Consider the following 16,673-nt stretch of genomic DNA (forward strand, 5'->3'; position numbering starts at 1 on the left):
GAGAGAACTTAGAGATGGGGTGAATGACTTATGTCTTATCATTTGTTTCATACTCGTTATATGAAATATTTTTGGGAGCTTGTTCCTTATACCTCAATTTCATGAGCTTTCTCCAAATTATTACAAAATGGAAAGATTTATTGCTCAGCGAAACGTTAGCAAAAATTCAGCTGATAGATAAGTTATATATAGTAATTCACATACTTTCAGACAGCATATTGTGCGCCATTATAAAATATGTAGTGATCTGGGCTTTTCTTTTCAAGTAAACAAGACAATAAGACAAGTGTAACTCCTGGCAGTCAGCCTTTACTAAAAAATTCTATAAAACTATACATTGTATCCACAGATTACAATGGAGAGCCCTGATGTGGATAGAGGAGTTACTGGAAGCTCTTAGGCCCAGTGCAGAATATGTAATGGAGTCCTTGTCTACCTAGTGCCATATAGAATAGGGGTATATTTTATATGGCACAGGGAGCTTTGGGAAGCTTAGCATGGTTTTTTTTAGCTTCACTGTCATGATTATCTCCTTGTAGGGGGTCCTTGTTTGTAGTAAAGTCCTTTGAACCAGACAGATCCTTTGAATGGGTTTTCCTTGATCAGGATATTGTTCAATGTAGTGAACCATCTCATTCACTATATTGGGACAGACCAAGGCAAGCAATGAAGGCCCCACTGTACTTCGATTTGAGATGTCGTCCTTTTAAACAGCTGCTCAGCATGGGTGCTGATTGTCATACAACCACCGTTTGAAATATAGGTTATTAATATCCTGAATACGGAAAAACTCTTTTTTACAGTGACTAAGCCAAAACTATGGAAGTGACTTTGACTGTTGTGAACACAATTCCAAATAATTCACAAAGATTAAAGTTCAACTACTAAAATGTAAAGTCCTCTTTTCACATCTGTAGTGGAAATTACATAGTAATGTTGAACCTCCTAGGGATAAACAAATCACTTTTAGGTTGAGGCACCACATAGCATAAGCGCTGTGATTATGATATGGTGTAAATACTGCGCCAAAAACTGCTGCGTTTTACAGTAACTGCAAAGTGGATGGGATTCTGGCTAATCCCATCCACTTACTGCAGAAATTTAAAAAAACGTTGTGTTTTCCGCAGGTATAATGGAAGCAGAAAGTACGCAGAGAAAAACTCTGCAGACAGTCTGTGAAAAGCGCTGCGGGAAAAGCTGTGATGTGTTTCCAACATCGCTTTTTGGCTGCGACCCACTATGTGGGGCCTTAGCCTTAGGCAATGGCAACAAAGGAAGGTCATGCTGCTGAATTGCCTTTTGTAGTGAATAGTGTAGAAATAGTGTACTCTGCAGCATCTTGTTTGCAGTTGTTTTCAGAACTTTGATGGATACTTGTTAAAATCCATTCTAAAATAGTTCTGCCATAACTGTTATAACGGTGTTATGAATGGAACCCATAAGGTTAATGTGAACAGAGCCTTAACTGGGGGACCATTAACTGTTACAGCACAATAACGCCAAATGTTAAGTGTTTTTATACATTTAGAAAAAAAAGCTAAATGAATACAATAATATATATATATTTCAAAAGAAAAGTTATAGGATTTGCTTGCTTGTAAATTTTCTAGAATGTTCTTTTTTGTTTAGCTTGTTTCAGCTTGACAGGAGGAATCATTTCCTTGTTAGTTTGTGCCCTTCTGAAACGCATTATTGATTTTGGGACACCTTTCATGTTTAGAAGGCCTCACATTCAGGAAACATAGTCTTACAATGATCTGAACAGAATGTGCACTATGTGGAGTTTTGGCCTCATTGATGTCAACAACCAGTGCTGTTTGTTAATATTATACTGTATCTTCTTAGCTTTATAACATTCCTTATCATTTATTTCTACAACCGGTACCTGAAACTTAATCATAGTGCAGCTCCACCATATATATAGTATATACCATGAATGGAGAACTGTTTACATTATTCTGTGCATCTTTTTAACTCTTGTAACTTTTTTGTTCTGTTGATGAAGTTTAGGTTTTTATATCATGCTGAAGGAAACTTATATTTTTATCCTTTTTTATACTATTTGGACTGGAGCGTGTATGAAATCATACTGTGTCTCGAGCTGTCAGTGTATCAGGAATGTCTTAAATGAATGAATCCTCCACACCCTGCACAAGCTGCCACAGGAACACCAAACACTGTATTCATGATGGACAAAGCATTCTTATTATATTGTTCTATACTTATACCCAGATCTTGTATAGTTCAATATAAGATACCAATGTGCTGTACGACATTGGTATCCTGTGTGTTTAATGTATATGTTATTACTGTGACACTTCCTATCCTTTTTGATGTTTCATTTCCTTCTTTCCTTGAAATGTTTGTATACTTTTATTCTTTCCCTTAATGTGTTGCTTTTTTATCCATATCCCATATTTGGTTGTATGTAGGAATATCTGCTTAATAATGAATATATTAATGTGCTATATGTGTCAATGACCAATGAACGTTATGTTATTTATTTTCTATCTTTCTATGTAATTACTGTAACAGGCCTGGAATGTAAAACGAATGCTGCTGCAGATGTAGTTCTGCTAGTAGATGGCTCTTGGAGTATTGGCCGCCCCAATTTTAGAACTGTCAGGGCCTTCATCTCCCGTTTGGTTGAAGTGTTTGAGATTGGCCCAGACAGAGTACAGATTGGTAAGTAGCATATGTAATAGTTATTTGGGTTGTAATGTTCAAGTATATTTTTCGTTTTGGGGAGATTAAACATATCTCTTAACTTTCCCCTGTGAGAACAAATGATCAAGCATGTTGAAATTGATAATATCTGATCCTTCTTCTCTCCAACATCATTGGTAAGGAAGAGTCAGTATGCTCCGATATATATGATAGTCACTCAGTCATTCTGAAATTCGGCATGTTTGACTGACTTTTTATGTGTATGGATGCCTTTAGAATACCAATAGCATAATAAGGGCAAGGAGACTTATTACTACTCGAAACAAGATTAGTGGATAAGTACATATTACAGTGATCTTCATGCTTTTATCAATATTCTCTACTAATCTAATATAGTCCCATTTATCTTTTTATTTCAGCTCTTGCTCAGTACAGTGGAGATCCCAGAACTGAATGGCAACTAAATGCTCATGCAACTAAGAAGTCTCTAATGGACGCTGTAGCAAATCTCCCTTACAAAGGGGGCAACACTCTGACAGGTGAATAATGTTATTGCTTCATTCCATCTAACACAATAAGTTATTACGTGCATCTATATATTAAGTATGTACAAGTTATAGCATATGGACAAGATAATTATTTTCCTCGACATGTTTCAATTCATTCAGGTTTGGCATTGACTTTCATCTTACAAAACAACTTCAAAGCATCGGCTGGCATGAGACCCACGTCACGTAAAATAGGTGTGCTCATCACTGACGGAAAGTCACAGGATGACATTGCTGCGCCATCCAAGAAGCTGAGAGATGAAGGAATAGAACTGTATGCCATTGGTAAGTTTAAGTTCTAAAGACAAAATGGATAAAACGGGTCCTCATTGAAATAAGTTCTAATACTGCAAACCCAGTCACTGAACTCATTGGTTACATATTTAATACAGTACATTAGAATTTACACTTGGCACAGGAAGATTAAACACCACCTGCAGATTTTGTAGAAATATGGCTTCAACACTCCAATATGAACCTCAGATGCTTTCCTCTGGTATATCAGTATGCGTTCCAGCTAAGTTGTACCACCTTAGTGAGTCACAAAGTTGTGGAGGAAAGCAACGAAGGCGGTCTTATGAGAATCATAGTCTACAGGTGGGAGGTATCAGGGATGTATGGAGTGGACAGCCTTGTAAAGTCATTGTTAATATATTAAAGTATATGAAATGTTGGGGAAATATATTACCAAACATATTGTATTGGATGTGACCTTGCATGAATCACATTTTTAAAGCATTTCTGGTTCTGGAAATAAAACATCTTTTAAATTTGCAGTTAGTAAAAATTCTAAATGGAAAAGAAAGGAATATTTCTATCATAAAAGCTATCCTTTGATAAAAGTCATGTTTGGCCAGATTTCTTTCTGGTACACAACATGTGCTATTAATCATTGAATCTTAACTCCTGTGAAAATGGCAATAATTTTCATACTATAAGTAAAATACTACAAAGGCAATAATGTATGGAGGACAGCATCATATATTATTCTTTTGGCTACAGATTTATATTACTGGCAGAGCATGAATCCTAGGGAATATTTTTATTGCGTGATGTTTTGAATGGCCAGATTTCCTCCAGCCACAAATTATGATTGTAAGACTGGCTTATGGACTTCCCCATCTAGGTAGCATGCCAGTGTCCTGCCATCCAGATGATACTGAACTATGCACATTGGTTTTTAATGAAATTTTTTATCCACATCATGATCATGGTCAGATATTTATTTTAGTTTCGTGGAGCCCATGTACACTGTAGAATTGCATAATTTTATGCTGCATTAAATTTATTCTTGGCACATCCAAGTCATTTTTAATACTTTGAGCCACAATTCTGGAAGTGAATAACATTGACAATAAATAGGCCAGCGTAAGAATGATGGCAATCGCCAAAATGTATTGAATAACAGAGATATTTTAACATATTTTGACCATACTCTGAGCTGAAATATAGTAGGAAATGAGAGGATATAAAAAATATAGGAAAAGCAGGGTTGAATATCTGACAGTAGCTTGGATTCACTGCACTGTGATATGTTGATATATCATGACATTTCATGTGAGATATAGAAGGATATGAGAGGAAGACAGTCATGTTGAGCGCTTGTCTGTACAATATATGAATTGTACGTCATTCGATATTCTAGATCACAATGGAATCGTGAAGCATTTTTCAGCATGGGATCTACAGTTTCTGATCTTGATATAGTAATATGATAGGAAATAGGTACATGAAGCAAATGGAAAATGTTGGAATTGTTTTTCATGCATCATTGCCCCTGTAGTAGGTTGTTGGTCTTATTGAACAATGCAACCTGGCATACCGATATTGAGATCTCCGGATCTCCGCCATGAGACTTACTGAAAGGTTGTGATATAGTATTTAGTTACCTTGATATGTCTTTGATATGTTCACATATGGTATTTATAAAGGTATAGGTAAGACAGGGGTATGATTGGATGGTCACAGAGATAGATAGATAAATAGATAGGATGCGTGTATTATTTTATTGGATTAATCACAATATTATTAACGTTCTAAATTCATTTTTTCAGGTATTAAAAATGCAGATGAGAATGAACTGAAAGAAATAGCAACCGATCCTGATGAGGTGTACGTCTTCAATGTCAATGATTTCAGCCAGCTAACCAACATTGTTGATCCTGTCACAACAAATTTGTGTAATAGTGTTAAGGGTGGAGGTGAGTTACGTTTTCTGTTATATTGGGTACATTATGCCGAATTTTTGTTATTTAGATTTTGCACAGGAAATATATTGAAATATGGCTTCAACACTCCAGTATGAACCTAAGATGCTTTCCTCTGGTATATCAGTAAGCGTTCATAAGAGAATAAGGATTAATTGCTTTTGATCTCACACACCCAATCTTATCCCTGCCAGCAGTATCTTTCTTCTTCTTACAGTTTCTCACACTCATTTGTTATCCCAATTTCTGACCCTGAGGCCATGTATGTTGCTAGACACTCCCTGTTTCCACAACGCTTAAAATACATCTCTTATGTATAGAAACATTTTTCTGAAGATAGGTACATTGTTTCAATGGAATGTATAAATACATATTTATCAGATAAACTTTGCTTTGTTGCAGATTTAGTGGAGCCACCATCAAACCTGGTGACCTCAGAGCCCACCACTCGTTCATTCAGAGTATCATGGGTTCCACCATCTCACAGTGTGGATAGATTTCGAGTGGAGTACTATCCTGTAGCTGGAGGCAGACCCCAAGAGGTGAGGTGCCTTATTAAATTATGCTGCTGTTCCTCCTGCACTAGGTTGTTTTCTATGCGCTGTTTTGCATACAGGAGAAACATATAACATTAATTCTAGTACTATAAAGCCTAGACAAGTTATTATTAGTATGCAGCTTTTATTACATATAGCCATCCAATGAGTGGGTGCCACCATTGTCAGATGCAGATTTCAAAGTATTTGCTATGAGTAAAAGAAGACAATATATGATACATCAAAATTTTCTTGAGATGCAAAAGGGTGAATTGAATAAATTGCTGCACAGTATCTTGCTGTTTAAATACAGTATTTACTTGATATTAATACATAGACCAGTATCTGCTTTATAGTGTTCTTACTTTAGAATATTTACTCCATCATTTTGTCAGTATTTAGCTCTGCTTTTGTCTTTTTGTAGGTTATTGTTAGCAGAAATGAAAGGTCTACAGTATTGGTTGATCTCAAGCCTGAAACTGAATATGAAGTCAAAGTATATTCAGTGGTGGAAGGACAAAGCAGTGAACCATTGGTTGGCCAGGAGACCACCTGTAAGTTTTCACATTTTTCTTAAGACAATGGGAAAAATTATCAAGATTGTCATTTCATATGCCAATCTTCATCCCCTCTATGCAGAATGGAGAGGCACCTCATTTATTTAGCGGTGCATGTCTCCTAATAAATTATGCACATTACTGATGTTGCATTCACTGGAAACTAGGAGCTTGCATAAGTTTGAACTATAATGTACCGCAATTTTTGGCATAAATTATAAATCTGCCAGGCTGTGGGAGACCATGATCCATCCCTCTGAAACAATAAATTCTTCCCAACATGAATACTGAAACTAAATCCCGATTCAGAGAATTGCTTTGTACTCATGATTAGTTTCTGCATTCCTGATTTAATGTACAGTTTTCCCCATGATTCTACTGAAGGGAAATTACTGTGGTACCATATGTACAGTTCAGCAGAACTGCTTGGTACACTGAAAAGCAAAAGGGTTTTCAACTTTTGACTTTCAGGCTCCATATCTCACCATCCACTACAGCTTCAAATATGAGACTACCATAATTTTATAGACAATCATCTCGGCTATGTTATACATAAATTTGACTTGCAACTATTTACCATATGATTAGTTATGCAAAATCTTGTCGTGTAACTGCATTGTTTCTGTGTTGCTCCTAAACCCTAAATTGGTGCCTGATAAAAGGTGAGGAGGCCTGACTTCAATATCATCATAAAAAACCGTCAGCCCAAGTTTGCAGAAAACTATGACAAGCAATGGATATAGATGATTTGTAGTAATTAGACAAAAGGCAATAGACTGAGCTCTGATTGGTGAAAATGGGTTTGGAAGATACAATGGAAAAGGGGGGTAATGGATAGTGAAATTGAAGGAACTATTAAATTTGGTGGAGTAAGCCTGGTGATATGGGGTTGTTTCACAGCCAAAGGCATTGGATACTTGATGAGGATTAATGGTGGTCTCAATGCTGAGCTATATGTGAGTACCCTACAAGACAAGTTATTTTGTACACTTGAGTACTATGGGTAAGAAAAGAACGACATAGTGTTCCAGCAGGACAATGACCCAAATCATACGTTGACATTAGTGAAGAAATGGTTCAATGACAATGAAGAAGAGGTGCTGGATTGTCCTTCTCCCTCCAGACCTCAACCCACTTTTGGGTAGAGATGAAGAAAAAGTTGTATTCATACCCAAGTGAGTCATGTAGTACGCACCAACATTGGGAACGTGTAGAAGAAACCTGAGATCAGACATTCTTGAATTTGATCAAGAGCATGCACAGACGGATTCAGACAGTGTTAAAAGCCAAAGATGGATTTACAATATAATACAAATTAAAATTTAGATTTTTATAAGCAAAACTGTAACAATGCAGTTACATGACAGGAATCTGCATAACTAATCATATACTAAATAGTTGCAAGTAAAATTTATGTATGAGATGATTGTCTATAAAATGATGGTAGTCTCACATTCGAAGCTGGAGTGGTTGGAGAGATATGGAGCCTGAAAGTCAAAAGTTGAAAACATTGTTACCCTTTTGCTCGTGTGTATGAGAGTTTCTAGGTATTCTGAATTGCAACGGTGAAACACTAGGACAATGTATCCATTATAATGAGGGCTAAGTTAACTATACAAACATTTTCTGTAAAATAGTAAGTTATTTTTATAACGGGATATATAAAATTATGAATAAAAATGTAACTATTTTAATTTTGTTCTCTATATCAAAACTCATATGGAAGTATGCCTCAGAATTATTTAGAGTTCTAGCCTCAGGAGCACCTTAGAAAGCTCCATGATCCAGAAATGAAATCTAGGCTAGACTGGTGTAAATTTCTGTTATAACTCTCCACTTTTCTTAAAAATTTGTCTGCCTACTCCCGTAAAACATGTCAAGTGGGGTGTAAAAAGTGGAAAGTGGTACTTGTTTGGTCCCATCATGTGTCATGTACACCCATCTATACTAGTTTTCTGGTGTACACAAAATAGTATATTCACTCCACCGAGTTTAGAATAGTCACTGATAGTGTTCATTGGTAACTCTTGTATAATATGATTTACTACCATCCAGGTCCCAATAATGTTTTATCAATTTAAGGCTATAAACAGAGGAGCACAGAGGAGCTACAATTACACTTTGGCTAATGTTATGGCCCATATAAAAATCTTTTACTTTTATTGTGACTTTCCTGAGTTACCTAATACCTACTAATCACTTGTCTTGTTGGTTCATGACACTTTATGACATATGGTCTTAATTTACCAATGTTTAAAGTGATTAAAAATTTGTACATCAAAAAATGTCAAAACATCTGTTCCCTATAAATGATAGCACATTCATCGCACAGGAATGACCCGTACCATTGACCTGACAACTACAACAAGTCAAAATGTATTACAGTGATCGGAGCAGAGGAAGTAACAGATATTGTGACATTGTTGCCAGCTCTAAGGTTTATAACATTGCTTTCGTAGTAGCAGGGACGCTATTATTCCCTATTAATTAAAATTATTGTTTGTATATCCAAATAATTTTTTACTAAAATAACAGACTTCTTTTGTTGGGAATGAGATTGGGATATCATATGTCCTGTACAACACAAATACAGTGAAATTTATAAAGTGCTAAAATTTTCATGTGGATGATATATTTTATATAGATTATTATGAAATTGTAAGTGTTTTTGCTGTAAACATACCACTATAGTGTACATTGTTGTACAACTTTTACATTCATTTCTTTATAACCTGTTGCCTTATAACTAAATGAATCAAAGATCAATACATCAAAACAAAAAGACTTTTAACAATTTCATATATTCTCCCAAAAGAGAGGGCTATAAACTAAACATGTACAATAATGAATAACACAAATCTACTCATTTCCAAAGTGCCCATCCCTACTATTAGAAATCTGAATGTTTATGACATTGGAACAACGACAATGCGAGTCAGATGGGAAGCAGCTCAAGGGGCTACTGGATATCAGCTGTTATATGAGCCTGTCAATGCTACTGTTCCCTCTACAGAAAAAGAGGTGAGGAATGCGTCTCCGCCAGCCAACCCAAATAAAATATCAGCATTTGTGGCATACGATAATGTGCTTAAGGAAATCTTCTTTCATGAGGCTTCTGTACATCAGCCAGTATTTTTCCACCATGAGTAAAATGTAGATCTGAAGAATAATTTATTGGTTGGACTGAAGTTCATGGCAGAGTTTGATCATCTACATACATGCTTATATGTACTCTTGTAACCAAACACCTTCTATAAGTACACACAGCCATTCTATTCCCTTTATTTACCCTCTGGCCTCTTCCGTAATGTCCACATCACTTATGAACTGAACGTGGACTGAAGGGCTTGATGAATAGTGAAAATATTCCTAGAGTTTGTCACCAGAGGGGTTGGTATTAATTAAGGCTAAGGCTGTATATATATATCTTCAACCAACACATGATACGATTGTTCCAATAACTATTCCTCCTGACTCCTGCATTAGCACACATGCTTGGTTTAGCTATACATGCATGTGTTGTCATTGGGGAGATGGGAGGAAGCCATTGGTAGGTCCTCTGGCTGGTTCAGATGTGTTTGCGGGCCATTAATTGTTTAACCACATTATTAATAGGTATTTTACTTTTTTTTATGTTTTACATTTAATGACTGGAATTGTACTTAGAATGTATTATCTTAACATTGACAGATCCGTGTTGATGCATCAGTCACTGATGTACGGTTGGAGGAATTATTCCCAAATACTGAGTATACATTGACCCTATATGCTCTAGTTGATGAACTCACCAGTGACCCACTCACGGCTCAGGAAGTGACATGTAAGACTTGTTTACTAAACTTTATAATGGCCTCCTATATGGCCACTCAGGAGTTAAGTGTCTACCAAATGCACAGCAATGTAATAAATGAGTCTGGTAAAATTGGAATCATAATTTTTGATGGCATTGGTAATTAAAAAGAAATATTCAAAATATCAAATCAACTTCTTGTTTTCTATCTTGAAATGCATGTTCCTGAATAGGACTTATGTTTGGCATATAGTATGTCTCAGAGAAAATAAAGAGTAGCACTGTAATACTCATCGCAAAAGACAGATGGTTTCTTAGGAGACATCACTGGTTTACTGGTCTGATAATATAATGCTTATTTTGCATGAAATAATAGTAAGGAGGATCCTTGACCATTTGTAATGGAGCATGGGCCTAGAGAACTAGCCTCAAATTTAAGGCTGACCACAGTACTGTTGTAGTCTAGTCCAGTTGGCTCTTTGCTATTCTGTGTCCATCTACTCAACATAACATTGATTTTTCACAGTGCCAATTCAAGGTCCTGGAAATATCAGACTTAGAGACATCACTCATAGCTCAATGGTTGCATTTTGGGATCCTGCCCCTGGAAATGTCAGAAAATATATTGTGAAGTACAAAACTGAGGAAGAGGAAGATTATAAGCAGGTAATGTATTTATGCGTAGATACATATTTGTTATTTTCAAAACATTAGAATATTCCTCCTACTAATGATGAAGATCCACAATAATCCCAGACTGAAGAGATAGCTTTTTGCTTTATGTTTCCAGTTTGTATGACTAATACAAGATCTGATTGGCTCTGTACTGTCAGGTGGGTGGGACTGGGCTGGGAAAGACAAGTAGGGGCCGCCCTCCTGACATAGGACTCTTAATTAACATATTGACTAATGAAACTAACCAAAATGATTGCTCGGGAATGCTAGAGAAAAAATTCCAACTATGCCACAATCAGTGGAGCAGTGGCTATTAAAGAATGCAAAGAGTTAGAGTTGATTGAATGTCTCCTTTAATGTTATGCCCTCCATATTTAAATGAAAGTAAGACATTATATAGAGAAAAACTAGCTAGATATATACTGTATCTTATCACCAATGGCTATGTATTTATAGCGTTACCTTTTTTTTATTCTTTAGGTGGAAGTGGATGGATCAAGAACTACTACCCCTTTAACTGATCTTTTCTCACAAACTGAATATGAAGTCAGTGTGACAGCAATAATGCAGGATGGATTATCATCCCCGCCACGCTTTACCAAAGGGACCACAGGTGTGTGGAACTCAGAGCCGTCTGGAGAAATGCAATACTATACAAACACTTTAACCCTATACAACTTGACTTCACTCTCTATAGCCTAGCTAGATTTCCTATGTCGTGTTTCTTGTAGATACATGCTGTAGAGTATATTACTAAATAATTCATATACAATATTTAATGTACTCTTTACTTAGTAACACATAAGAGACTATGCATTTTCACATTCATGTCTGACAATTCCTGGTAGATTGTTAGACAAATGAGGACATTTTTGGAGAACCATGAAAAACGTGGTCTATGGCTAGCCCCCATTAGCTGAAATCATCAAATTAGCAGGAAGACATGAAACTTAAATACGATTCTTGCCCATATTTTAAACTGCAGTTTTCTTCTCTGAAAAAAACTCCCACAAGCCAGCAGTAGTTAGAACATTAACCATTGCCTTCTACAAAATATCTTCAGCTAGTATAGCTTTTGTATTATAATGCTAGCATGGATAGGACCTTATATGATATATGTCTTATACAACTTTTATAAATTACAATTTGTATCAGAAATCATTTTTTTGCCAAGAATTTGATACTATAAGAACTGTATAATGAATCATATATTTTGATATGAACAGCTCCAGTACCCGCACCGGTCAACCTCAGATTTTCAGAAATAACTCCGAATAGTTTTAGAGGTACCTGGGACCATGGTGCACCTGATGTGGTGTTGTACAGGGTAAAGTGGGCACCAGTTGGACAGCCAGCAAGAAAGAAAGAGGTAAGACTCAATTTCATAGGGACATTAATAGGAGCTTTAACCTGTCTGTCAGTCTGAAACATCTAATTATGTGATTTCAGACTATACTTGACGGAGATAAGAACACTTTGGTATTTGAGGATCTTGATCCCGATACACCCTATGATGTCTCAGTGACAGCTATTTACCCTGACGAATCTGAAAGTGAAGATCTTATGGGAGTTGAGAGAACATGTAATACCTTGTCTTATTTACTTTACTCTTTTACCTCTGTGCTGTATTAGACTATTATATACTAATCGTGGTTTCATTTTTATTGTTTTGCTAGTGCCATTGATTCCTGCCACAACTCCAAGTGAGTATCTGTGTTAAAACTAGAATTACATCTACTACATGAAACCATTAAATCTTTAGGGATTGTAGATTTGGGTGTAAAGAGCAATATAATGTGAATTTATGCAACTTTCTAATATACTTATTGTGTCAGTTTCTCTGCCATTTTGAAGATCTCGCTTTCTCTCAGTAAACATATGGGGAAGTTGTGTAATTGTATATTTTCTTATAACAATGACTGAGCTTTTAGTTGCATAAAACCAAGAAAGCCTTTGGAAGTAGAAAGTACAGGCTCAAATAGCAATTCAGCTTTTTACATTTCACTATGCGGATCTTCGTAAAATGTTATATATCTTTGCAAATATTTAGCTTTACTATTGAGGTTTATGATACATAGTTACATAGTTACATAGTAGATGAGGTTGGATAAAGACACGAGTCCATCAAGTCCAACCTATAACCCTTCAATCCCCTACAGTGTTGATCCAGGGGAAGGCAAAAAAACCCCATGAGGCTCATGCCAATTGCCCTATTTCAGGGGAAAAAATTCCTTCCCGACTCCAAATATGGCAGTCAGTATAAAACCCTGGATCAACGTGTCCTTAAAATCTAGAGACCATAACCCATTATATTTTTCTCTTCAAGAAAGGCATCGAGGCCCACTTTGAACTTGTTCAGTGAATCCGCCATCACCACTTCCTGGGGCAGAGAGTTCCAGAGCCTCGTTGTTCTTACTGTGAAGAATCCCCTTCTATGTTTCTGGTGAAACCTTCTCTCCTCCAGATAGAGACTTCTAGTATCTGGAGGGTTCGGCATCTAATTTCTGGACAGACAGAACACCCATACACAATAGATTGTTAGTGATGTAAATGTAAATGTATTGCCAACATTTACTTAATGTGTTTTCATAGCTTTACTTAGGAAATATGTTAGATATAGTCAGCTAAACATTGGCGCATAGTATATTTACATAGTAGTGTATATTGTATTACTACATAGTAGTAATATTGTATTCCATATTTCACTCTTATTATAATAGGTCCAAGAGATGGTCCCCGCAACTTGCAAGTGTATAATGCAACCTCCAATAGCTTGACCGTGAGATGGGATCCAGCCAGTGGCAAAGTGCAACGATACAAGATCTTTTACCAACCTACTGTTGGAGACGGTGCTGAACTATCGGTTAGTAGATACATAACTGTCACATAGAATAATAGAAAGTTTTGCACCCCCTTTTAAATTGTGAGGATCTCAGTTCTCAAATGGAATCACTCTCTTCTGAAATGTCCATATAACATGCTGTGAATTTATATGATCAGAAAACCCTTTAAGTTGGTCCTGGAGCTTGCAAACTGTAAAATGCTGCTGGACATTAGAAACATTCAGTATATAGGACTGCATAAGAGAAGAAAGGCTTTTAACCGGTATATAAGACTGCTCAGTGGGTTTTTCCCCATATTGTATATGCCACTTAAACCGCTTTGTTAAATAAAAACTCAAAAAAATAAAGGGAACACTCAAATAACACATCCTAGATCTGAATGAATGAAATATTCTCATTGAATACTTTGTTCTGTACAAAGTTGAATATGATGACAACAAAATCACACAAAAATCATCAATGGAAATCAAATTTATTCACCAATGGAGGCCTGGATTTGGAGTTACCCCAAAAATTAAAGTGGAAAATCACACTACAGGCTTATACAACTTTGATGTGATGTCCTTAAAACATGTAAAAATGAGGCTTAGTGGTGTGTGTGGCCTCCACATGCCTGTATGACCTCCCTGCAAAGCCTGGGCATGCTCCTGATAAGGTTGCGGATGGTCTCCTGAGGGATCTCCTCCCAGACCTGGACTAAAGCTTCGGCCAACTCCTGGACAGTCTGTGGTGCAATGTGACGTGGGTGGATGGAGCAAGACATGATGTCCCAGATGTGCTCAATCGGATTCAGGTCTAGGGAATTGTCGGGCCTGCTTCAATGGCTTCATCTTGCAGGAACTGCTGACACACTCCAGCCACATGAGGTCTGGCATCGTCCTGTATTAGGAGGAACCCAGGGCCAACCGCACCAGCATATGGTCTCATATGGGGTCTGAGGATCTCATCTTGGTACCTAATGGCAGCCAGACTACCTCTAGTGAGCACATGGAGGGCTGTATGGCTCTCCAAAGAAATGCCACCCCACACCATTAGTGATCCAATGCCAAACCGGTCATACTAAAGGATGTTGCAGGCAGCAGATTGCTCTCCACGGCCTCTCTAGACTCTGTCACTTCTGTCACGTCTGTCACATGTGCTCAGTGTGAACCTGCTTTCATCTGTGAAGAGCTCAGGGCGCCAGTGGTGAAGTTGCCAATCCTGGTGTTCTGTGGCAAATGCCAAGCGTCCTGCATGATGTTGGGCTGTGAGCACAACCCCCATCTGTGGATGTCAGGCCCTCATACCATCTTCATGGAGTTGGTTTCTGGCCATTTGTGTAGACACATGCACATTTGTGGTTTGCTGTGCTCTGGCAATGCTCCTCCTATTCCTTCTTGCACAAAGGCGGAGGTAGCAGTCCTGTTGCTGGGTTGTTGCCCTCCTACGGCCCCCTCCACGTCTCCTGGTGTACTGGCCTGTCTCCTGGTAGCACCTCCAGCCTCTGGACAGTACGCTGACAGACACAGCAAACGTTTTTGCCACTGCTCGCATTGATGTGCCATCCTGGATGAGCTGCACTACCTGAGCCACTTGTGTGGGTTGTAGAGTCCGTCTCATGCTACCACAAGTGTGAAAACACAACCAACATTCAAAAGTGACCAAAAACATCAGCCAGAAAGCATTGGTACTGAGATGTGATCTGTGGTCCCCACCTGCAGAACCACTCCGTTATTGAGTGTGTCTCGATAATTGCCAATAATTTCCATCTGATATCTATTCCATTTGCACAACAGCATGTGACATTGATTGTCAATCAGTGTTGCTTGGAGTTACATTGCGTTGCTTAAGTGTTCCCTTTATTTATAGTAAGCAGTGTAGCTTGCTTATTTTTCTGGTAGTCTTCCTGCTCTTCAATCCTCTATTTAGAGAAACAAGACTGGTTTATATTTATTTGTTTTGGATACAATACTGTATTTTTATAAGGTCAGCAAATGTCATATCCAAGGAAAAAGAGAGCAGTCAGTCACAGAATGGCATGGAATCATTTGTTAGTGCCATTCATACAGGAACTTACTCTTGATATACAATTTTACTAACTATAGTCGATTAATGCTACAATCCATTTTTATGTTCTGCAGCATCGAAGATGGAATATCTATGGTTAATACTAAGGTATTTTTTTAACCCCAACCTCTGACTAAGCAAGCTATTTAGGAAACTGCAGAAAAACAAAATAAATTAGGAAAAAACAGTACTTTTTTATCAGTTAATAGCATAAATGCGCACTTCAAAGTACTTCCAGCTGTTTTATAAAACGCATCTGCTGGAAGGATGACGATAAAATGTATTTTTTCAAAAATAAATCAAAGGCACGTTACTGAAATCCTGTGAGCTCAGCAGGCAACACTGGCTTTTTCCCATATTAGCAGTTATGTTTATTCAGGGAGCAGAAAGCTACATTTTTATGCCATATAATAATAGCTCTCAGAAGCACCACCATATTTTAGTAAAAATAAAAAAGCCTCTAAATAGATGTATTTTACTATGCAGAAGAGAAACTAGCATAGATTGATAAAAGGCCCAGTGTCTTATATCTATCTGGCCATGTTCTGAGTGCGACCTGGCTAATAGCCTTGTTTCATTGAGACACCCCAGCAGGTATTACTGACAGCTTATAAGAGTCGTGAAAATATCACACAATACAAATGGTTCATATTGCCAAGACTACATTGGTCCACAATTATGGACTTAATAGTAATGGCAATGCCTTAGGGATCAGTACCTTTCTGCACTATGCAAGTCCAGATATTTTAAGTATTGCATGACTTTCTGGAGCAAGGTTCTTTGATGCCATTTGATGTACAATAA

At 37.2% G+C, this 16,673-nt stretch overlaps 1 protein-coding gene across 1 annotated transcript in view; it reads left to right on the top strand.

The window, feature by feature from the left end:
- COL12A1 (collagen type XII alpha 1 chain) overlaps positions 1-16,673 on the top strand; it is a 124,026-nt gene that overhangs the window by 56,321 nt on the left and 51,032 nt on the right. The window contains exons 18-31 of the mRNA XM_075268312.1: positions 2,536-2,685; positions 3,087-3,206; positions 3,336-3,500; positions 5,270-5,416; positions 5,825-5,964; positions 6,383-6,512; positions 9,391-9,536; positions 10,206-10,335; positions 10,832-10,971; positions 11,461-11,593; positions 12,207-12,349; positions 12,430-12,562; positions 12,657-12,683; positions 13,701-13,843. Coding sequence (XP_075124413.1) covers positions 2,536-2,685; positions 3,087-3,206; positions 3,336-3,500; positions 5,270-5,416; positions 5,825-5,964; positions 6,383-6,512; positions 9,391-9,536; positions 10,206-10,335; positions 10,832-10,971; positions 11,461-11,593; positions 12,207-12,349; positions 12,430-12,562; positions 12,657-12,683; positions 13,701-13,843 — 1,847 coding nt within the window. The remainder of the gene's footprint in view (positions 1-2,535; positions 2,686-3,086; positions 3,207-3,335; positions 3,501-5,269; positions 5,417-5,824; positions 5,965-6,382; positions 6,513-9,390; positions 9,537-10,205; positions 10,336-10,831; positions 10,972-11,460; positions 11,594-12,206; positions 12,350-12,429; positions 12,563-12,656; positions 12,684-13,700; positions 13,844-16,673) is intronic.

This window comes from Leptodactylus fuscus, chromosome 3 (assembly GCF_031893055.1).
Source record: "Leptodactylus fuscus isolate aLepFus1 chromosome 3, aLepFus1.hap2, whole genome shotgun sequence".
NCBI lineage: Eukaryota > Metazoa > Chordata > Amphibia > Anura > Leptodactylidae > Leptodactylus > Leptodactylus fuscus.